We start from the raw sequence: 23,070 nt of genomic DNA, 5'->3' as shown, positions 1-23,070 counted from the left end.
GGGGTTAAGTGTGTCCCTAGGGGCGTGATTCTAACTGTAAAGGGGCGTGGCTTGTGATGTAACCACAGAGACATACGATCCTACATAGCAGGATCGTATGATCTCTGCAGTTACACCAGGGAGAATGACAGGCGGCTTTGTTTACATCAGTGGCTGGTGGACATCGGAACCACTGGACACACGCGCGGGGATGTCCTTGAACGAGCGGGGGTGGGAGCGCACCTCCGGCGGTGCGCGCTTGCCCCCTGCAGGCTTCTGGGCGAGCGACGTAGTACTACGTCACTTTGCCCAGGAGGGGCTGACTGCCGCAGTAAATATACTGGGCGCAATGGTTTATTGGGATGGGGGGGCGTACTGACCCTAACTCTAAGGGAAAGGGGGGTGCAGTTTGGCATCTTTGCCACTTTGCCCCCCCCTTCAACCTCTATGCTGGCAGCACTCATACGTCTATTTCCCAAAGAAAACCTCTGGATATGACGCTGATCACGTGCACTCAACTTCTGTGGTCGACCATGGCGAAGGCCTGTTCTGAGTGGAACCTGTCCTGTTAAACCGCTGTATGGTCTTGGCCACCGTGCTGCAGCTCAGTTTCAGGGTCTTCGCAATCTTCTTATAGCCTAGGCCATCTTTATGTAGAGCAACAATTCTTTTTTTCAGATCCTCAGAGAGTTGTGAGCTGTGAGCTACGGTATATACCATAGTGTGTGGACTCTATACCTTTACTACAGACTAAAATACACTGAGATGGGTTATTTTGATGCAAAATTTAATAACAGAAATAAAGAAAAATGTGTTTTTTTTTAATTTTCTTCATTGCCCATCAGTGAAGGAGAAAAACTACCTATTTGCAAAGTTTTATAACAAACAATGGCAGCTTCTATGGTTTGCTCAATAAAGGTTTACTTTAACCACTTCCGCACTGCTCACTAGAGCTGTACTGCGGCAAAATGGCTCGATAACGTCTGGCGACGTAGACCTACGTCACCAGACATTCCCCTCTCTTGGCGGTGCGTGCGCCGCCGGAGGCTCGCTCCCGCTGTATTCAGTCACAGCGGGAGTCAGCCCAGGGGAGGAGCGGCGGCGATCGCCACTGCTCTTCCCCGATCGTCGGGGAATCGAGTGTGGAGATCCGCCTGCTAGTGTAAACAAAGCGGGCGGATCTCCTAAGTGACAGGCAGGGTCAGATTGCAGGGTTCAGCATAGCTGAACCTGCGATCTGTCCCTGTGTCACTCAGTCACCTCCCCCCACACACGTCAGTAAGCATGAGGCATACATTAACCCCTTGATCACCAATAAAAGTTAACCCCTTCCCTGCCAGTGTCATTTTTACAGTAACAGTGCATATTTATAGCACTGATTACTGCAGTAATGTCACTGGTACCCCCAAAAGTGTCAAAAATGTCAGTCAAGGGTCCGATCTGTCCGCCGCAATGTCGCAGTCCCGTAAAAAAAAAACGCAGATCGCCGCCATTACTCGTTAAAAAAAAAAACCACTAAAAATGACATAAATCTTTCCCTTAGTTAGTAAACGCAATAACTTTTGCGCAAACCAATCAAAATACGCTTATTGCGATTTTTTTTTTTACCAAACATATGTAGCAGAAAACAAATTGGCTAAAAATGTAAAAAAATTTTGATTTTTACATTTTTTTGGGGAGGAATTTCATATAAAAAAATGTGAAAAATATTGTTATTTTTTCAAAATTTACGCTCTTTTTTTGTTTATAGCGCAAAAAGTAAAAATCGCACAGGTGATCAAATACCACCAGAAGAAAGCTCTGTTTGGGGGAAAAAAAGGGACATAAATTTTGTTTGGGTGCGGCGTCACACATCCGCGCAATTGTCAGTTAAATTCGCACAGTGCCGAATCCCAAAAAGTGGCCCAGACGTAAGACAGCAAAATCCTCCGGTGGTAAAGTGGTTAAGAATCCTACTGCATTTTCATTAAGGGACATTTCTTAGCAAGAGCCCCTAATGTGCCAAATACTGTTTTTTTTTGCTTAATGACCACTAGGTGGCACCATAATACCATGTTATCCATGTTTATATCACCAACCCACCCGCAATACAACATGCAGGATTGGGATGCTGCATCAGAGTTGTACAGTATGCAAGATATGCATCAGAGCCGGGACAAGGTCATCTAGAGCCCATGGCACACATGGCAAATTTCGCCCCCCCAAATGAATGAGCATTATGAGCCAGCAAAAATCCCCCCCTCCCCTAAAAAAAATTGAGCACTAATCTGCATGCTCACCCTTTAAGCACCCAGTTCAAATCCTCTCTCTCTCCCCATATGCCCCCAGCACAGCCCCTCCCCCCCAATAAAATAAAATAAAATAAATCTTCTCCCTCCTAGCACAAATCCTCCCCAGTCACCCCCCCCCCCCTCACCCCTCCTAGTACAAGATCTCTAGCCCTCAAATTTCCCCTCCAAGCACAAATTCTCCCCTCCCACCCAATCCCCCCTCACCCCTCCTAGTACACGATCTCAAATTTCCCCTCCAAGCACAAATCCCCCCCCCCCCCCCACTCCAAATTCCCCCTTCCAGCACAACTTCACCTCCCCCATTTTCCAATCCTAGCACAACCCCCCCCCCCCCCCCCCACACACACACACACACACCACACACAAATTTCCCCTCCTAGTACAAGTCCTCAATCCCTTAAATTTTCCCTCAAAGCACAAATCCTCCCCTCTCACTCCAAATCCCCCCTTCCAGCACATCTTCCCCTCCTCCATTTTCCAATCCTAGCACAAATCCTCTCCTCCCCACCCAAACCTCCCCCCCCCCCCATTCCTAGTACATATCCTCTACTCCTCAAAGTTTCCCTCCAAGCACAAATCCTCCCCTCTCACTCCAAATCCCCCCTTCCAGCACATCTTCCCCTCCTCCATTTTCCAATCCTAGCACAAATCCTCTCCTCCCCACCCAAACCTCCCCCCCCATTCCTAGTACATATCCTCTACTCCTCAAAGTTTCCCTCCAAGCACAAATCCTCCCCTCTCACTCCAAAACCCCCCTTCCAGCACAACTTCCCCTCCCCCGTGTTCCAATCCTAGCACAAATCCTCTCCTCCCCACCCAAACCCCCCCCCCCCCAATTCCTAGTACATATCCTCTACTCCTCAAAGTTTCCCTCCAAGCACAAATCCCCCCCCCCACTCCAAATCCCCCCTTCCAGCACAACTTCCCCTCCCCCATGTTCAAATCCTAGCACAAATCCTCTCCTCCCCACCCAAAACCCCCCCCCCCCCATTCCTAGTACATATCCTCTACTCCTCAAAGTTTCCCTCCAAGCACAAATCCTCCCCTCTCAATCCGAATCCCCCCTTCCAGCACATCCCTCCCTTCCCCTCCCCCATTTTCCAATCCTAGCACAAATCCCCCCCCCCCCCCGACACACACACACACAGTTCCCCTACTAGCACAAGTTGTGCCTCCCCCCACCCCAAAAAATATATATATTTCCCCTCTACCATAATACTTTTTAAAGCAAAAACCCTGAAAATCCCCCCTCATAGCACAAATCCTCCTCCCCCATTCCCCTTCTCAACTCAAATCCCCCCAAATCACCACACCTAGCACACACCCCCAAATTTCCCCTCCTAGAACAACTCTTATTCCCTGCCACCCCCCAAATTCCCCCTCCCAACACAAATCCCCCCCCCCCCCAATCTTCTTGTGGTGCCCCCACCTCACATAATACCACAGTGCCCAGAGCAGCCGTTCCTTTCTGCCCACCCCTTGCCCTGGCCCTGATATGCATGCTGCATCTTTAATGGTTTTTGAAATACAGATTTGAACTGGTGACACCAAAGTATTATTGTACATTTTTCAAATGTGCAGTGCGCTGACCGGCTGCGCACATTTTATTAATGGTCTACACCGGGTGCGGTAAAACTGCATTGGGCAGCTAGTTCAGCGCAATTGCACCGCAAAACAAGCTCAGGTGCCCTGTCTGCCACCTGGCTGGTGGTCTGAGGGGGATTTGTGCTGAAAAAACCATGGCAGGCTGCACTTTTTTTCAGCACAGCGCAGGGCGAGGCAATCCATCGACTCGCACTGCTCTGCAGCCAATGGAGCTTAACTACTTCAAAGTTAACTACTGTGGCAAAGTGGCGCATTGCATGAAACAATGTACCTGTACGTCATTTCATTTAATAGCCACTAGATGGCGCCATCCACTGCCGGAGGCGCGATTGCACTGCCATTGGCTAGCGGGGATGTCAATCAGCGGGTCCGGTGGACGCGATGTCCGTCGGTCACCCGCGATCACCCCCGGAAGAGGAAGAACGGCGATCTGCCAAGAGGACAAGATGGAGATCTTGTGTTCCTGCTAAGCAGGAACCCTGATCTCTGTCTACCCCCAATCAGAGCACCTCCCCCACACAGTTAGTAAGCACCCCCTAGCGTTGATGGGAGAATCAAGTGATTTTCTTTCCTTCAGTGGCTATCCTTAGTGTATCCTTAGCCTTAGTGTTTAAACCACTTGCCTACTGGGCACTTTTACTCCCCTTCCTGCCCAGGCCAATTTCAGCTTTCAGCGCTGTCACACTTTGAATGACAATTGCGCGGTCATGCAACACTGTACCCAAGTGAAATTTTTACCATTTTTTTCACATAGATAGAGTGTTCTTTTGGTGGTACTTAATCACCGTTGGGTTTTTTTATTTTTTGCTAAACAAATGAAAAAAGACTGAAGATTTTGGATAAACAAACAAAACATTTTTCATAGTTTGTTATAAAATTTTGCAAATAGGTAATTTTTCTCCTTCACTGATGGGCACTGATGAGGCTGCACTGATGGGCACTGATGAGGGGGCACAAATAGGCACTGATAGGTGGCCCTGATGGACAATGATGCAGCGGCTCTGGTGGACACTGATGAGACTGCACTGATAGGTGGGCACTGATAGACGGCACTGAAGAGCACTGAAAGATGGCACTGATAGGCGGCACTGGTGTACACTGATAGGCACTGATATGTTGCACTGATGGGCACTGATAAGCAGCACTAAAGGGTGGCACTGATGGACACTGATAGGTGGCACTGACAGGCGGCACTGATAAGGAGGCACTAATGGGCACTGATTGGCAGCCCTAATGGGTACTGAAAGGTGGCACTGGTGGGCACTGATTGGCAGCATTGATGGGCACTGATAGGTGGCACTGGTGGGCACTGATTGGCAGCACTGATGGGCACTGATTGCCAGTACTGACAGGTGGCACTGGTGGGCACTGATAGGTGGCACTGATTGTCAGCACTGGTGGGCACTTTTTGGCAGCACTGGGGGGCACTGTTGGGACTTCACTGATATTCAGTGTCCTGATTATCAGTGCACATGTCCCTAACACAAGACAACTACGACTCTCTTTTTCTCTTCTCATGCTGTTAGCGTGAGGGGGAAAAAGCCGATAACCAGCTTGTGTTTACATCCGTGATCAGCTGTCATTGGATGACAACTGATGATATGGTAAAGGACCACTGTGATTGGCCCTTTACCCCCAATCTATGATCAGCTGAGTCCAAAGGGGGCACGCAGGCAGCGCAATCATGGGAGGACATCCATGGATGCCCTCCCGGCATTAAAAGCCCGCACTGTAGCCATCTTTTGGCTATAGCGTGGGTGGTAAGGGGATAAAGCTCACCTTTCTGAACATGTTAGACCCATGTTTAGGGTTTAACGCATAACATGTTCAGCATCAGACCCCCCCCCCCCCCCCGATTCCCCCCCCCCCTCTGATTCCCCCCCCCCCCCTTGTGACAGCGAACCGGGGATCTTCTCCCCATACTCGCTGTCACAATTTAAAGAGAACACGTGCCCACATAGCCGAATCATTGATTCACACATCCCTGTACCATCGGCCTTTGCGGCTCTCAGTTTGAAGTTCTCAATGAACTACCGGGGCGCTGCTGAGCGCCCCAGGAAGTTAATTGAGCTTCCTGTCATTCAGTAACTGCCTGCCCATATTGGAGGTATGGGCAGACAGCTACATAGACAGTCTGCAGGACCTTGGCATTACACCTACCCTCTGCTGATCGTGGGTACAATGCTTTATAGGCTCCTAACCTTGTCTAGGTGAATTTATCCTGAATTGTAGGTCTATAGTAAAATCCAATCACATGGGCAGAGTCTGGTCTCCTGGGGGAATGTTTACCAAGATCGGAGTCCACCCCCCATTGTTGATCAGTTTAGCAAACACAACTGTGATTACATTTCCAACCTCCACCCTCTTGGCCTTCCAAACGTTTGCTCTGAGTTTGGCAATCCTCTTCTTGGATTCTCTGCGGCAATATTTAAGTTGCTGTCAATGATTTACCCCAGCGCAGCTCCGGGGGCTCTTCATGTAACTCCAGACTTTAATTTCAACAGCAAATGGTGGCAAGGAGGTGAAATATTCCATCCCAGGATTTATGAAAATGAGAATTATTGAGTATGTGGGTCTTCTGGTGCTGTACTCCGTATCGGTGTGCGTCGGGGTCGCAGTGCGGGAACGGGAAGGCAAATCTACATATCTGCTCAGGTAGGTCTTTGACCTGCATCATTGTTTCCATTATTATGTGCTTTCATTATCTCATTGCTGTGATGTCATCTAGATTGCTCTACTAGAGATCTGCACCCCCTATACCACTGGTGTCCAAACTGTGGCCCAAGGGTGTATGCGGCCCTCAGACCTCAGAAGTCTGTACTGGGAACATTGATTAGGGTATTAACATTGATCTCTACTATCCTCATGTAACATCTTCCTAGTTGGGTATTGTCTTCTGCAGCATCTCCCCAGCCAACAATGTATCCCTTCCTCACCCTCTGACCCTCATTTCCTCTAATACAATCTTTCTCAACCTTTTCAACACTGAGGAACCCTTGAAATACCTTTTTGGTTTCAGGCAACCCCTGCTAAAAATGCTATATCTGCAACTCAGGATATATTAGTGTGACAGTCAGTGGGAAGAATCCTCCTTACACTTGTGGTTATTGGGAAGAATTATCCCCTACAGATAGCTAAAACCATGAATGGTCTCAGTGGGAACTTGTCTGAGAGGCAGAAATTGTTCATTGCTCAAGGAACCCCCATCAACCTTTGGAGGAACCCTTGGGTTCCATGGAACCCTGGTTGAGAATCCCTGCTTTATTAGGTCTTCAGCCTCTCCAGGCTGAAGGATTGTCTTCTGACAATCCTCTCCAGCATTAAATATATATCACGTTGGTGATGCCAGCGGCCACAGCTGAGGCCCCTTATAACTCATAAGTTGGCAACCATTGCCCTACACTGGAAGCTGAACTCAGAGCGGATATAAAAGATACAAATAAATGCAGCTTTGTAATCATTAACACAGTGGTTCTCAACCTTCCTAATGCTGCGACCCTTTAATACAGTTTCTCATGTTGTGGTGACCCTCAACCATAAAATTATTTCCGCTACTTCATAACTGTAATTTTGCTACTGTTATGAATCGTAATGTAAATATCTGATATGTAGGATGTATTTTCATTGTTACAAATTGATGCAGGGGATGGGGGCATGGTGCAAGAGATCCAGGGGTCGCGGGCATGGTGCAGGAGATGCAGGAGCTGCAGGCATGGTGCAGGAGATGCAGGGGCTGCGGGCATGCTGCAGGAGATGGAGAGGCTTCAACATGATGTAGGGGCTGCGGCATGGTGCAGGAGATGCAGGGGCTGCGGCTATGGTGCAGGAAATGCAGAGGCTATGGCATGATGCAGGGGCTGCGGGCATGGTGCAGGAGATGCAGGGGCTGCGGCATGGTGCAGGAGATGCAGGGGCTGCGGGCATAGTGCAGGAGATGCAGGGGCCACGGCCATGGTGCAGGAAATGCAGAGGCTATGGCATGATGCAGGTGCTGCGGGCATGGTGCAGGAGATGCAGGGGCTGCGGGCATGGTGCAGGAGATGCAGGGGCCGCAGGCATGGTGCAGGAGATGCAGAGGCTGCGGGCATGGTGCAGGGGCCGCGGACATGGTGCAGGAGAGGCAGAGGCTGCGGTATGATGCAGGGGCCGCGGGCATGGTGCGGGAAATGCACGGGCTGCGGGCTTGGTGCAGGGGCTGCGGGCTTGGTGCAGAAGATGCAGGGACCACGGGCATGGTACAGGGGCTGCAGACATGGTGTAGGAGATGCAGGGCTGTGGGCATAGTACAGGAGATACAGTGCTGCAGGCATGGCACAGGAGATTCTCCTGGAGATGCAGGGGCTGTGAAGGGGTCTTACTTACTGTTTGGTGAGGCACCTTGTATTTAAAAATGGTGCTGTCTGGCGCCAACACGTCAACGCGCATGCGCCGTCTGCCCGAGAATAGCTGAGCATGTACGGGCTTTCCTGAGTGGCGGCGGCGCATGCGCAGTGTGCCTGATGGGCCGGCGGTGGCCATTTTTTTTTCAGGTGGCGCGGTGAGTTCCCTGCCTAAGACCATTGAAAAAATGTGTTTTCCGATGGTCTTAGGCGACCCCTGTGAAAGGGTCATCTGACCCCCAAAGGGGTCCCACAGGTTGAGAACCGCTACATGAACACATTAATAAATGTTTTAAATGTATTTTTGATTTAACCACTTAACGACCACCCAACGACTATTTACATCGGCAGTTTAAACCTAAATACCGGTGTTATGGCAGCAGATAGCTGCCCTAACCCTGGTATTTTTTTAAATTGCGGGCGGTCGGCTTTCCGATAAGGGTGGTCCCAGCGGCGGATTCGCCGCAGGATCACCCTACTGGGGTGGCGAAAGAGGTGCCCCCCCCCCTCCCGCTGCGTCCCGGTACTTTTCCCCGCTTACCCGGATCTTCACAGACAGGATGTCGAGTGAGGGCAAGCTTGCCCTCACTCGACTCTATGGTCTTGGAGGAGCGAAACAACGGCAAACGTCGTTGCCTAGCAACCGGTTTAAAGGCCCCATTTTTTTTTTCATTTTATTATTATTTTTTTTTTTTCATCTTTTAGTGTACTTGTGAGATCTGAAGACTTTTTGACCCCAGATCTCACAAAAAAAGAGGTCCTGTTGTGCCTATTTCTATTACAAGGAATGTTTATATTCCTTGTAATAGGAATAAAAATTATCCAATTAAAAAAAAAAAAACGGTGTAAAAATGAAAAATAACAAATAAAATAAATAGTAAAAAGAAAAAAAGAAAATTAAAGCGCCCTGTCCTCGTTAGCTCGCGTGCAGAAGCGAACGCATACGGAAACCCCGCCCACATATGTAAACGGTGTTCAAACCACACATGTGAGGTATCGCCGCGATCGTTATAGCGAAAGCAATGATTTGAGCCCTAGACCTCCTCTTTAACTCTAAGATGGCAACCTGTAGACATTGTTAAAATGTCGCCTATGGGATTTTTAAGTACCAAAGTTTGTCGCCATTCCGTGAGCGCGCGCAATTTTGAAGCATGACACGTTGGGTATCTATTTACTTGGCGTAACATTATCTTTCACATTATGGAAAAAAATTGGGCTAACTTTACTGGATTCTTATTTTTTAATTTAAAAAAAGTGATTTTTTTTCCAAAAAATCGCGTTTGAAAGACCGCTGCGCAAATACGGTGTGATAAAAAATATTGCAATAATCTCCATTTTATTCTCTAGGGTCTCTGAAAATTTTTTTATAATGTTTGGGGGTTTTAAGTGGTTTTCTAGCAAAAATAATCCAGATTTTAACTTGTAAACACCGAGTGTGAAAAACAGGCCTGGGGCTTAAGTGGTTAATGCAAGCAGTGTAAGTCCCTGAATGTGGCCCGACATCATCCTCTTGCAGTCCCTGTGCAGCAGGGCTGGTGATGGAGAAGAAGAAGCCGTACAAGGGGGCAATCCGTTCATGTGCTGGCAAGAAGCATGATGATTGGAGGAGAGAGCAGTGTGACAAAGAGATGAGCTTCTTGCTGTTCTGCTTTTCCTTTCACTGTCCAGTCACACGTTGGGGGGGAGGGGCTTTTTCAGGATGACCTGGACTCAGAGGAAGTGGGTTGAATGACATTGGTCATCAGGACTTTGTTCTTTGCCATTGAGATGCATTAGAAACGTGCTGGAGTAAGAATTTTAACAAATACTTTACTTGAAAATGTGTCAAGATGAAAAAAGATAGCAAAGTAATACATATATTATTATTATTTTTTTGGGGGGGGGGGGGGGAATTAGAATTTTTTTGGCAATATTGTTTTGCATAATTATTTTATTTCCTATAGAATCTATAAACAAACGGAAACTTTAAGACCAGCTAATGTACCTTACGTATGCCTACATTATTTAATGTGGTATTGTTTCTTTCAGCCAGCAATTCTGTTTTATGTAAAAACAATCCTAGCGGCTAATAAGCTGCTGGATTTCTTTTACAAATGGCCCCAAGGGTCAAAAAGAAAAAAAGAAAGAAAAAAAAAAAATCATGAGACAGTGTCTCTCTTTCTAATTAAAATTAAACATTTTTTTTAAAGTGCCCATCCCACCCTGCTCACACGCATCAATACATAAATGGCGATCACACACATGTCTAGCTCCCGACCTCCTATGTAAACCTAAACTGGTAACCTGTAAAGGGCATGTACTCTAAGAAAGGAGAGATCCCTCAAGCCACACATCACTGCAAATCTACAAAGCCATGCCCCCAACGCATTTCGCTCAGCCCCCGGAGCTTAATCATGATCCCCCTGGCCTGAACCCAGACAGGGACGGCCAGAAACTTCTCCATTAGTGGATTTGCAACGATGTGCAGCTTGAGGAACTTTTCCTTCAATACATGCTGATGTTTGGAGATGAGACAAGCTTGTTTCTCCACCAGCAATCCCAGGAGTTGCCGATTAATTGGGATCCTTTAGGAGCCTGAGCAGCACCCTCATTTGTACATAGGCTCAAAACCTGAAAAAGGCAACGCTTATGGAGATTTTTAGGTACCATAGTTTGTTACCATTCCACAGGTGTACGCAATTGTGTGTGACATGTTAGGCCCGGTTCACATTAGTGCGATGTCAGACATCACATGTGATTCGGAACTCACTGCTCTGAAAATCACATGCAATGTCTGGGCGATGCGAATTCAGCTATACAGATAGTATGACTGAATTTGCATCGGATTCAGGGACAACTCGCACAGGACCCTTTTTTGGGTCCACAGCAGAATCGGATCGCATGGTGGTTCACACCTATGCAATTCGATTCATGTCCGAACTGACAGTTCCCACTGCGATACACACACTGATCTGGGGCTGTCGTTAACTCTATATTGACACCCCCAGCGATTCGCATATGGCAGTTTGAACTGCCTGCGATTTGAATGCGATGTGGGAACCCGCAGTGGATTTGCAGGGTTCCCGCATCGCATATATGTAAACCGGCACTTAGGTATCAATTTTCTAGCAAAAAAAAAAAAAAGGAATTTTACATATAATGTATGAGAGAAATGTCAGGATTGGCCTGGACTGGAAGCAGGTAATTTTGCTCCTGCATTGTCACCCTGTGACATGTGGTCCAGTCTTCCTGACACACATGATGTGGATGTGGTCCATCGTTGTCATTGTCAGGAAGTTGGTGCAATGATGGGCAGCTGATGCCAGAGGGCCAGACTGGCCTACCGGGATACCGGGAAATTTCCCAGTAAGCCGGCAAGTCCCCCTGTCCTGGGACTGCTGATACCTGTATAAAAAAATGGCCGCGGCCGGCCCGACATGCACACTGCGCCGCCACCGCTTGGGAAAGCCTGTACACATTCAGCTATTCTTGGGCAGACGCCGCATGCGCCATGATGTGTTGGCGCCAAAGGTAAGTGAGACTCCTCCGCAGCCCCTGCATCTCCTCAGGAGATACAGTGCTGCGGGCATGGTACAGGAGATCTCGTGTACCATGCCCGCAGCACTGCATCTCCTGTACCATGTCCGCAGCCCCTGCACCATGCCCACAACCCATGCATCTCCTGCACCATGCCCGCAGCCCCTGCATCTCCTGCATCATGTCCGCAGCCCCTGCATCTCCTGCACCATGCCCGCAGCCCCTGCATCTCCTGTACCATGTCCCCAGCCCCTGCATCTCCTGCACCATGCCCGCAGCCCTTGCATCTCCTGTACCATGTCCGCAGCCCCTGCATCTCCTGCATCATGTCCGCAGCCCCTGCATCTCCTGCACCATGCCCGCAGCCCCTGCATCTCCTGTACCATGTCCCCAGCCCCTGCATCTCCTGCACCATGCCCGCAGCCCCTGCATCTCCTGCACCATGTCCGCAGCCTTTGCATCTCCTGTACCATGTCCACAGCCTCTGCATCTTCCACACCATGCCCGCAGCCCCTGCATCTCCTGCATCATGTCAGCAGCCCCTGCATCTCCTTTACCATGTCCGCAGCCCCTGCATCTCCTGCCTCATGTCCGCAGCCCCTGCATCTCCTGCACCATGCCCGCAGCCCCTGCATCTCCTGTACCATGTCCCCAGCCCCTGCATCTCCTGCACCATGCCCGCAGCCCCTGCATCTCCTGCACCATGTCCGCAGCCTTTGCATCTCCTGTACCATGTCCACAGCCTCTGCATCTTCCACACCATGCCCGCAGCCCCTGCATCTCCTGCATCATGTCAGCAGCCCCTGCATCTCCTTTACCATGTCCGCAGCCCCTGCATCTCCTGCACCATGCCCGCAGCCCCTGCATCTCCTGTACCATGTCCGCAGCCTCTGCATCTCCTGTACCATGTCCGCAGCCTCTGACATCTCCTGTACCATGCCAGCAGTCTCTAACATCCCCTGTACCATGCCAGCAGCCTCTAACATCCCCTGTACTGTGTCCGCAGCCTCTGCATCTCCTGTACCATGTCCGCACTTTTACCACTTTTAACCGGACTTTGCTAATATATATATATATATACACTGTATATAAAGCCCTATATGCTTTCATATCTGTCTTATCTATAATATAGTTTTCCCATTTATGAACAAGAAAATAATGGCGTCATGCTGTTGGGGCTGTATAATAAAGCTATGGGGCTGGTATGAAATTATTTTCAGTGCTGAATTTTATTCCCAGTGCCTATAGACAGGAAGTGGCTGAAAGAGGCCAAAGGGGATCAGCAGCACTGAGATGGGGAAAAAGGATGAAGCAACCAAGGATTGTATTTTACACAATGACAATTGTTCATAATACACAGTTTATAGAGCAAACTTTTGGATTACATACCCGTCGCTGTATATGGCGGCACTTGGACTCCTCTGGGACAGCGATGTGTTATAAACATTTGTTGTTATTAGTCTGTTTACCTTTCAGAAGCAATAGTGCATTGCTGTATTATCCCATGAACAGATGTACTGCGCGCTTTATAGGAGCAAACAACAAAAATTGTATAGAAACACTTTAACGGCTGACTCGTTCCATATGCTGGAATATCATTAGCTTCTGTCAGTTCCTATTGATGAACGGCGTCCTGATTATTGTAAAGTTACTGAATAAAAATTGCCATCAGATAAAGCCCTGGGACCCAACTTGTGGCCCTTATTGTGTGGCCCTTGGGCCACATTAGCCCATTGTTAGTGTTTTCCCTGCCTAGGTAGTCGGGGTCAGACCAGAAAAATGTTCATTGGAGTTTCCTCTGTAAGTTATGTTGTTTGCTTTAATTCTTTCACACTTACTTATGTTTCTTTATACACTGTATTATAATTTCTATGACCATTTGTAGTGAATTTGCTGAGCAGAATATAAAATGTCTCTTCAAACCTGCCTACACTCTCTGATCATTTCCTGTAATATGTTTGCAGTCTCTGACCATCTCCTGTAATATGTTTGCAGTCTCTGACCATCTCCTGTAATATGTCTACACTCTCTGACCATCTCCTGTAATATGTTTGCAGTCTCTGACCATCTCCTGTAGAATGTCTGCAGTCTCTGACCATCTCCTGTGATATGTCTACAGTCTCTGACCATCTCCTGTATCATGTCTGCAGCCTCTGACCATCTCCTGTACCATGTCCGCAGTCTCTGACCAACTCTTGTAGCATGTCTGCAGTCTCTGACCATCTCCTGTAGGATGTCTGCAGTCTCTGACCATCTCCTGTGATATGTCTACAGTCTCTGACCATCTCCTGTATCATGTCTGCAGCCTCTGACCATCTCCTGTACCATGTCCGCAGTCTCTGACCAACTCTTGTAGCATGTCTGCAGTCTCTGACCATCTCCTGTAATATGTCTGCAGTCTCTGACCAACTCCTGTATTATGTCTGCAGTCTCTGGCCATCTCCTGTAGTGTGTCTGCAGTCTCTGACCATCTCCTGTAGTATGTATGCAGTCTCTGACCATTTCCTATACTGTTTATGCAGTCCCTGACCATCTTCTGTAGTATATCTCTAGTTTCTGACCACCTCCTGTAGTATATCTCTAGTCTCTGACCAACTCCTGTATTATTTCTGCAGTCTCTGACCATCTCCTGTATCATGTCTACAGTCAGTGGCGTACTAACGGGGGGGGCGGGGGGGCGGCCCGCCCCGGGTGCCACGCGCTGGGGGGTGTCAGGCTGCTCGGAATTTCAGTCAGTGTGAAGGAGCTGCAGCTCCTTTAGTCCGCGCTGCTCGCGGGGGCGGCGGCCGGCGGGAAGAAGGTGAGCACTGAGCAGCCTCCTTCTGTGTAACTGTCTGGACTGGAGAGGAGATGGGACAGCTGGATATAGAGGGATTCATCTTTCCGTATTTCTCCTGCTGCTGTTGAATGGCCGATTCTCCTCTCCCTCCTGCAGTCAGTTAGCGGCAGCAGGAGGAGTATGTAAAGATCAAATCATCTATATGCAGCTGTCCCATCCCCTCTCCTATACAACTTGCTGGCCCCCTAGTGCTCTCCAGCCCCCCCCTGCTCTAAACACCCCCCTCTAAACACCCCCCCTGCTCTAAACACCCCCTCTAAACACCCCCCCTGCTCTAAACACCCCCCTCTAAACACCCCCCCTGCTCTAAACACCCCCCTCTAAACACTCCCCCTGCTCTAAGCACCCCCCTGCTCTAAACACCCCCCCCCCTTGCTCTAAACACCCCCCCCTGCTCTAAACACCCCCCCTGCTCTAAACACCCCCCCTGCTCTAAACACCCCCCCTTCTAAACACCCCCCCCACTCTAAACACCCCCCCTGCACTAAACACCCCCCTGCTCTAAACACCCCCCCTGCTCTAAACACCCCCCTCTAAACACCCCCCCTGCTCTAAACACCCCCCTCTAAACACTCCCCCTGCTCTAAGCACCCCCCTGCTCTAAACACCCCCCCCTGCTCTAAACACCCCCCCTGCTCTAAACACCCCCCCTGCTCTAAACACCCCCCCTTCTAAACACCCCCCCCACTCTAAACACCCCCCCTGCACTAAACACCCCCCTGCTCTAAACACCCCCCCTGCTCTAAACACCCCCCCTTGCTCTAAACACCCCCCTTCCTCTAAACACCCCCCCCTTCTAAACACCCCCCCTGCTCTAAACACCCCCCTGCTCTAAACACCCCCCCTGCTCTAAACACCCCCCCAGTGCTCTAAACACCCCCCCTGCACTAAACACCCCCCCTGCTCTAAACACCCCCCCTGCTCTAAACACCCCCAGTGCTCTAAACACCCCCAGTGCTCTAAACACCCCCCCTGCTCTAAACACCCCCCCTGCTCTAAACACCCCCCCTGCTCTAAACACCCCCCTGCTCTAAACACCCCCCCTGCTCTAAACACCCCCCCAGTGCTCTAAACACCCCCCCTGCACTAAACACCCCCCCTGCTCTAAACACCCCCCCTGCTCTAAACACCCCCAGTGCTCTAAACACCCCCAGTGCTCTAAACACCCCCCCTGCTCTAAACACCCCCCCTGCTCTAAACACCCCCCCTGCTCTAAACACCCCCAGTGCTCTAAACACTTCCCAGTGCTCTAAACACTTCCCAGTGCTCTAAACACCCCCCAGTGCTCTAAACACCCCCCTGCTCTTAACACCCCCCTGCTCTTAACACTCCCCCTGCTCTTAACCCCTCAGTTATCTTGCCCCCCCCCGGCGCTCCTTACTTAGCCCCCCAGTGCTCTTCAGCTCCCTGCAGTGCTTTTCATCTCCCCCCTATGCTCCCTGGCTCCCCCAGTGCTCTCCACCCCCCTGTGCTCCCTGCCTTCCCCCTCAGTGAGTTCCAGTTCCCCCCATGCTCTCCATCCCCCTGGTTTTCCCTGTCCCCCCCCCCCCCCAGTGCTCTCCACCCCTGCGCCTTCCAACCCCCCTACAATGCTTTTCAAACCCCTCTTAATTCTCTCCAGTCACCCCCCCCCCCACCGTGCCCTTCAGCTCCTCCAGTGCTCTCTGCTTGCCCTGTGCTCTCCGGCCCCCCTAATGCTCTTCTATCTTCTATCATGTCTGCAGTCTCTGACCTTCTTTTGTATCATGTCTGCAGTCTCTGACCATCTCTTGTATCATGTCCTCAGTCTCTGACCATCTCTTGTATCATGTCCTCAGTCTCTGACCATCTCTTGGATCATGTCCTCAGTCTCTGACCATCTCCTGTGTGTTGTCTGCAGTCTCTGACCATCTCTAGTATCCCGTCCGTAGTCTCTGACCATCTCTTGTATCATGTCCTCAGTCTCTGACCAACCATCTCTTGGATCATGTCCACAGTCTCTGACCATCTCCTGTATCATGTCCTCAGTCTCTGACCATCTCCTGTATCATGTCCTCAGTCTCTGACCATCTCTTGTATCATGTCCTCAGTCTCTGACCATCTCTTGTATCATGTCCTCAGTCTCTGACCATCTCTTGTATCATGTCCTCAGTCTCTGACCATCCCCTGTATCATGTCCTCAGTCTCTGACCATCTCTTGTATCATGTCCTAAGTCTCTGACCATCTCTTGTATCATGTCCTCAGTCTCTGACCATCTCTTGTATCATGTCCTCAGTCTCTGACCATCTCCTGTGTGTTGTCTGCAGTCTCTGACCATCTCTAGTATCCCGTCCGTAGTCTCTGACCATCTCTTGTATCATGTCCTCAGTCTTGGATTTCTCTTGTATTGGGTCCGTAGTCTCTGACCAACTCTTGTATCATGTCCTCAGTCTCTGACCATCTCTTGTATCATGTCCTCAGTCTCTGACCATCCCCTGTATCATGTCCTCAGTCTCTGACCATCTCTTGTATCATGTCCTCAGTCTCTGACCATCTCTTGTATCATGTCCTCAGTCTCTGACCATCTCTTGTATCATGTCCTCAGTCTCTCACCATCTCTTGTATCATGTCCTCAGTCTCTGACCATCTCTTGTATCATGTCCTCAGTCTCTGACCATCTCTTGTATCATGTCCTCAGTCTCTGACCATCTCTTGTATCATGTCCTCAGTCTCTCACCATCTCTTGTATCATGTCCTCAGTCTCTGACCATCTCTTGTATCATGTCCTCAGTCTCTGACCATCTCTTGTATCATGTCCTCAGTCTCTGACCATCTCTTGTATCATGTCCTCAGTCTCTGACCATCTCTTGCATCATGTCCTCAGTCTCTGACTATCTCCTTTAGCATGTCTCCAATCTCTTACTCAAACTTAAACACATTGATAATAGTATTAGCTATCTGTCTATGCCAAAGGTAGGACTGTGCAGGGGAGGCAGAGAGTGCAAAAGGGGGAACTGTGATTAGAGAGACAGGGGGGGGGGGCAGACTGCAAAGGGCACTGTGATAGGGGGGCTGGGAAATTTGTGCAATAAATATTTTTGGAGACATTACAAATTTTTGCGGGTGTTTTTACATTTTAAAGTGGGGGGGGGGGTGCCAGATATAGGATCCGCCCCGGGTGCCAAATGCTCTAGGTACGCCACTGTCTACAGTCTCTGACCATCTCCTGTAATAGGTCTGCAGTCTCTGACCATCTCCTGTCTCATGTCTGCAGTCTCTGACCATCTCCTATACCATGTCTGCAGTCTCTGACCATCTCCTGTACCATGTCCGCAGTCTCTGACCAACTCCTGTAGCATGTCTGCAGTCTCTGACCATGTCCTGTAATATGTCTGCAGTCTCTGACCAACTCCTGTATTATGTCTGCAGTCTCTGACCATCTCCTGTAGTATGTCTGCAGTCTCTGACCATCTCCTGTAGTATGTCTGCAGTCTCTGACCATCTCCTGTAGTAAGTCTGCAGTCTCTGACCAGCTCTTGCACCATGTCTGCAGTATCTGACCATCTCATGTACCATGTCTACAGACTCTGACCATCTCCTGTAGTATGTCTGCAGTCTCTGACAATCTCCTGTAGTAAGTCTGCAGTCTCTGACCCTCTCCTGTAGTATAGTCAGTGATGGGGAGAAGTAATTCTCAATAAGATGCTGATTAAACCTGAAGACAAATTGTTCCTGGATGAGATAATTGTGTGTAGATCTCACATTACTTGTCTCATGTCTTATGTCTATTTTATCCACCAGATCATCCAGAAGCGCAGACACTCCCACCCCCATAGACTGCCGGCTCGGTCCGTGGTCTGATTGGACTCAGTGCTTTCCCTGCCAAGGTAGCAAAGTAAGACTTGTTTTATCATCCGATGATTCATTGATCCATGTTCTGATGATTATAGATAACTGCCTTTCCCTTGTTTGTGGCCCCATTGGAGACGGGGGTTGTAACCCTTCAACAGTCTATCAGAAACTGGAGCTGGACTTTCAGTTGTCTTCATTCAATTTTCTCTTTTAGGTTCTGTGCACACTGGAGCGATTTCAGATGTGACTTGAGCCGCACAGAATCACATGACAATGAAAATTACATTGTTTTCAATGGTGCCTGTTCATATCAATGCAACTCAGTACAGCATGGTTTTGGAAGAGGTTCCTGTACTACTTTGGTGTGATTCCAATATGATTTTGGCCCCAAAAAACAAGGGTCTCCAAACTAAGGCCTTTGGGCATGATGTGGCCCTTTTCATGCCTTTATCCAGCCCTTGGGGCACTATTACTTCCTTTGATATCAGGCACTATTCCTCCCACTGACACCAACAATTGGGTGCTTTTCGTCCTACTGACACCAGAGATGGGGAACTAACTCTCCCACTGACACCAATGATGGGGCATTATTCCTCCCACTGACACCAACAATGGGGCACTATTCCTCCTACTGACACCAGAAATGGGGAACTAACTCTCCCACTGACACCAATGACGGGGCACTATTCCTCCCACTGATACCAATGATGGGGCACTATTCCTCCAACTGATACAAACAATTGGGTGCTATTCCTCCTACAGACACAAGGGATGGGGAACTAACTCTCCCACTGACACCAATGATGGGGCACTATTCCTCCCACTGATACCAATGATGTGGCACTATTCCTCCCACTGATACCAATGATGGGGCACTACTTCTACCACTGATACCAACAATGGAGTACTATTCCTCCCACTGACACCAACAATTGGGTGCTATTCCTCCCACTGACACCAGAGATGGGGAACTAATGCTCCCACTGACCCCAATGATGGGGCACCATTCTTCCCACTGACACCAAGGATGGGGCACTATTTCTCCTATTGACCTCAATAATGGGACATTATTTCTCCCACTGACACCAATTTTTGGACACTATTCTTCCCACTGATACTAATAATGGGGCACATTACCTCCCACTGACACCAATGATGGGGTGCTATTCCTCACACTGACACCAACAATGGGGTACTATTCCTCCTAGTGACACCAATGATGGGGCACTATTTGTCCCACTGACACCAATGATGGGGCACTATTCCTTACACTGACACCAATGATGGGGCACTATTCCTCACACTGACACCAATGATGGGGCACTATTCCTCCCACTGACACCAATGACGGGGCACTATTCCTCCCACTGATACCTAGGATGGGGCACTATTTCTCCCACAGATACCAAGGATGGGGCACTATTTCTCCCACTGATACCAATGATGGGGAACAATTCCTCCCACTGACACCAATCATGGGACACTATTCCTCCCACTGACACCAATCATGGGACACTATTCCTCCCACTGACACCAATCATGGGACACTATTCCTCCCACTGACAACAATGCTGAAATTTTTTTACTTCCACTGACCACCCACTAATGCTGGGGCATTTTCTACTCTCACTGGCCACAATCCGGCCCCTTAAGTGCAGTAAACTGGCCCTTTGTTTTGAAAATTTTAAGACCCCTGCCATTGAAACATCAAAGTTGCACTACATGATTGCACTGAAAATCCGATAGCAGCACTGTGAACCTTACTTAATGTCTTCATTCCAAGCAAGACTAGCAAACTTGTAGGTGGGGGCCAAAGCTGCCTAGCGAATGGTCATAATGAGCAACTTGGTCACCCGACAAGCTGGAACCATTTCCAGAGCAAGCGCGTTTCTCATCACCGTTTGCACTCCCGTGCGACGATGGTGGCCAGAAAAGGACCCCCTCCACCCTCCTGGCTGTGCCTGTTCAAACCCCAGGGGTGTTTACATGCTGGACCCTCATTCGCTCCCAGGCTTAAAGCGGAGCTCCACCCAAAAGGGGAAGCTCTGCTTATCTGCTAATCCCCTACCCCCCCCCCCCGGGGTCATTATCATGTTGGAATACTGCCCTGTGGCCCAGTCTCCGAAGGGAGGGGATCATGCTCTGCTTCAGTATGTCACAGTACATGTTGGCATTCATGGTTCCCTCAATGAACTGTAACTCCCCAGTGCCGGCAGCCCCAGACCATGACACTCCCAACACCATGCTTGACTGTAGGCAAGACACACTTGTCTTTGTACTCCTCACCTGGTTGCTGCCACACACACTTGACACCATCTGAACCAAATAAGTTTATCTTGGTCTCATCAGACCACAGGACATGGTTCCAGTAATCCATGTCCTTAGTCTGCTTGTCTTCAGCAAACTGTGGGCTTTCTTGCGCATCATCTTTAGAAGAGGCTTCCTTCTAGGACGACAGCCATGCAGATCAATTTGATGCAGTGTGCGGCGTATGGTCTGAGCACTGACAGGCTGACCCCTCACCCCTTCAACCTCTGCAGCAATGCTGGCAGCAGTCATACGTCTATTTCCCAAAGACAACCTCTGGATATGACGCTGAGCACGTACACTCAACCATGGCGAGGCCTGTTCTGAATGGAACCTGTCCTGTTAAACCGCTGTATGGTCTTGGCTACCGTGCTGCAGCTCAGTTTCAGGGTCTTGGCAATCTTCTTATAGCCTAGTCCATCTTTATGTAGAGATCAATTCTTTTTTTGTAGATCTTCAGAGAGTTCTTTGCCATGAGGTGCCATGTTAAACTTCCAGTCACCAGTATGAGAGAGTGAGAGCGATAACACCAAAATTTAACACACCTGCTCCCCATTCACACCTGAGACCTTGTAACACTAACGAGTCACATGACACCGGGGGAAGGAAAATGGCTAATTGGGCCCAATTTGGACATTTTCACTTAGGTGTGTTCTCAGTTTTGTTAACATCGGTTTAGACATTAATGGCTGTGTGTTGAGTTTTTTTGAGGGGACAGCACATTGACACTGTTATACAAGCTGTACACTCACTACTTTACATTGTAGCAAAGTGTCATTTCTTCAGTGTTGTCACATGAAACGATAGAATAAAATTTTTACAAAAATGTGAGGGGTGTACTTATTTTTGTGAGATACTGTATGCGATCCTCTTAAAACAACTTAGCGTGCTGAGAGCTCCCAGCACAGTAACCAGTGGGGATCGGTAAGCTCCTGATGCATACTTGCGATCGGGGGCTTTCTGATTATGTGATAGCCAATCAGAGGACTCACATAACCCAAATAACTGCCTTCAACTCCTGTCTTTTACATCCCAGAGGTGGTTGGCGTGAAGGGGTTATCCATCACTGTTCTCAATACCGCCAAAGGTAGTGTATAACTGCCCTGCCACTTCCCTCTACCTAAAAGATTTCAGTTTGTTGTTCAACTGAGTTGTACATGTAGCAGTGTCCGGGGCTGACTGGCAACTTTCGGCCCAGGGGGCAAGTACAAACCAGAGGCCCATGTTGCCTCTTACCACTCTCCCTCTTCCCAGTCTCCTCGTGACCCCCATTCCAGGCTGAAGCTCCACTCCAGGTACTCTCTACTCACTGGCTGAATTCAGGTTACTGACCTGGCCACCAGGGTGGAGCTGGGACAGCTTGGTCGGGGCAGGCTAGGGGAGGAGAGTCTCCAGTGGGGCATGGAACCGGCCTCTGCTCAGACACAGTTTACACCATCCATGTTAGGGGGAAGGCCTTGTCTTCATGCAGCACTCAGTAGGTCAGCGGTGGGGAATTTTTACTTTTCTTCACCAGGAATCCTTTAGGCATGCCTGTGGCAGAAGCAGTGCAGCCCGGGGGGCAATTTCCCCCCTGCCCCCTGGCCCAGTCCTCCCCTGAGCACTGTCCCCATAGGGCTTGCTGTGGGATGACTTCTTGGGCCTCCTCTGATTACCTGCAGACAGTCACTAAGGGACAGTTCACACATTCCTCCTTACTCCCAATGGCTCATTACTCAATAAACCGTCCAGGGTATTTGGTTTTGTATTTATTGTGGAACTTGGATGGTAGAAGGGAATAGTGGGATACTCCAACTTGAACTATTCACAGTAGATAAGGACAACTCTCACTTGGCCTCACTAGGTTGCTTGTGGAAGCAGACACACTGCTTACAGTCCAGTGATGGTGAAGTTTGGCACCCCAGATATTTTGGAACTACATTTCGGATGATGCTCAGCTACACCGCAGAGTGCATGAACATCATGGGAAATGTAGTTCCAAAACATCTAGGGTGCCAAGGTTCCCCATCACTGGCTTAGACCATACTGTCACGTGTATGGAAGAATTAAGTCTTCTTTCTTCCTGCAGCAGACTTGATGCAACTACATTATCTTCAGGATACTCTCTAGCATCCGGTTGACTGACACCCATCCACTGACTCTTCTAGCTGAAGGGATGGCCCTCTCAGGACAGGCCCCATGACACAGATCTGTACTTACTATATGCAGAATCAGATCCTTTCCAGTCCTCTCTACAGGACCTCTGGAATCAGTTTCTCTCTAACTCTCAGGCCCTCAGGTCGACCACCTGAGGCCGCATGGCAATTTCTACAGAGGAGGGGCAGCTTCGCTCTCCCTCCAGGA

At 49.2% G+C, this 23,070-nt stretch overlaps 1 protein-coding gene across 1 annotated transcript in view; it reads left to right on the top strand.

Annotated features, from left to right (window-relative positions):
• The first annotated feature begins 6,327 nt into the window (after positions 1 to 6,327).
• Positions 6,328 to 23,070, top strand: part of C8A (complement C8 alpha chain) — a 71,419-nt gene continuing 54,676 nt past the window's right edge. The window contains exons 1-2 of the mRNA XM_082264804.1: positions 6,328 to 6,530; positions 18,370 to 18,463. Of these exons, the coding sequence (XP_082120930.1) occupies positions 6,421 to 6,530; positions 18,370 to 18,463 (204 nt within the window). The 5' untranslated portion in view covers positions 6,328 to 6,420. The remainder of the gene's footprint in view (positions 6,531 to 18,369; positions 18,464 to 23,070) is intronic.

Source organism: Pelophylax lessonae (assembly GCF_965119305.1).
Source record: "Pelophylax lessonae genome assembly, chromosome: 8".
Taxonomy (NCBI): Eukaryota; Metazoa; Chordata; class Amphibia; order Anura; family Ranidae; genus Pelophylax; species Pelophylax lessonae.
This window is presented reverse-complemented; position numbering and strand designations above follow the sequence as displayed.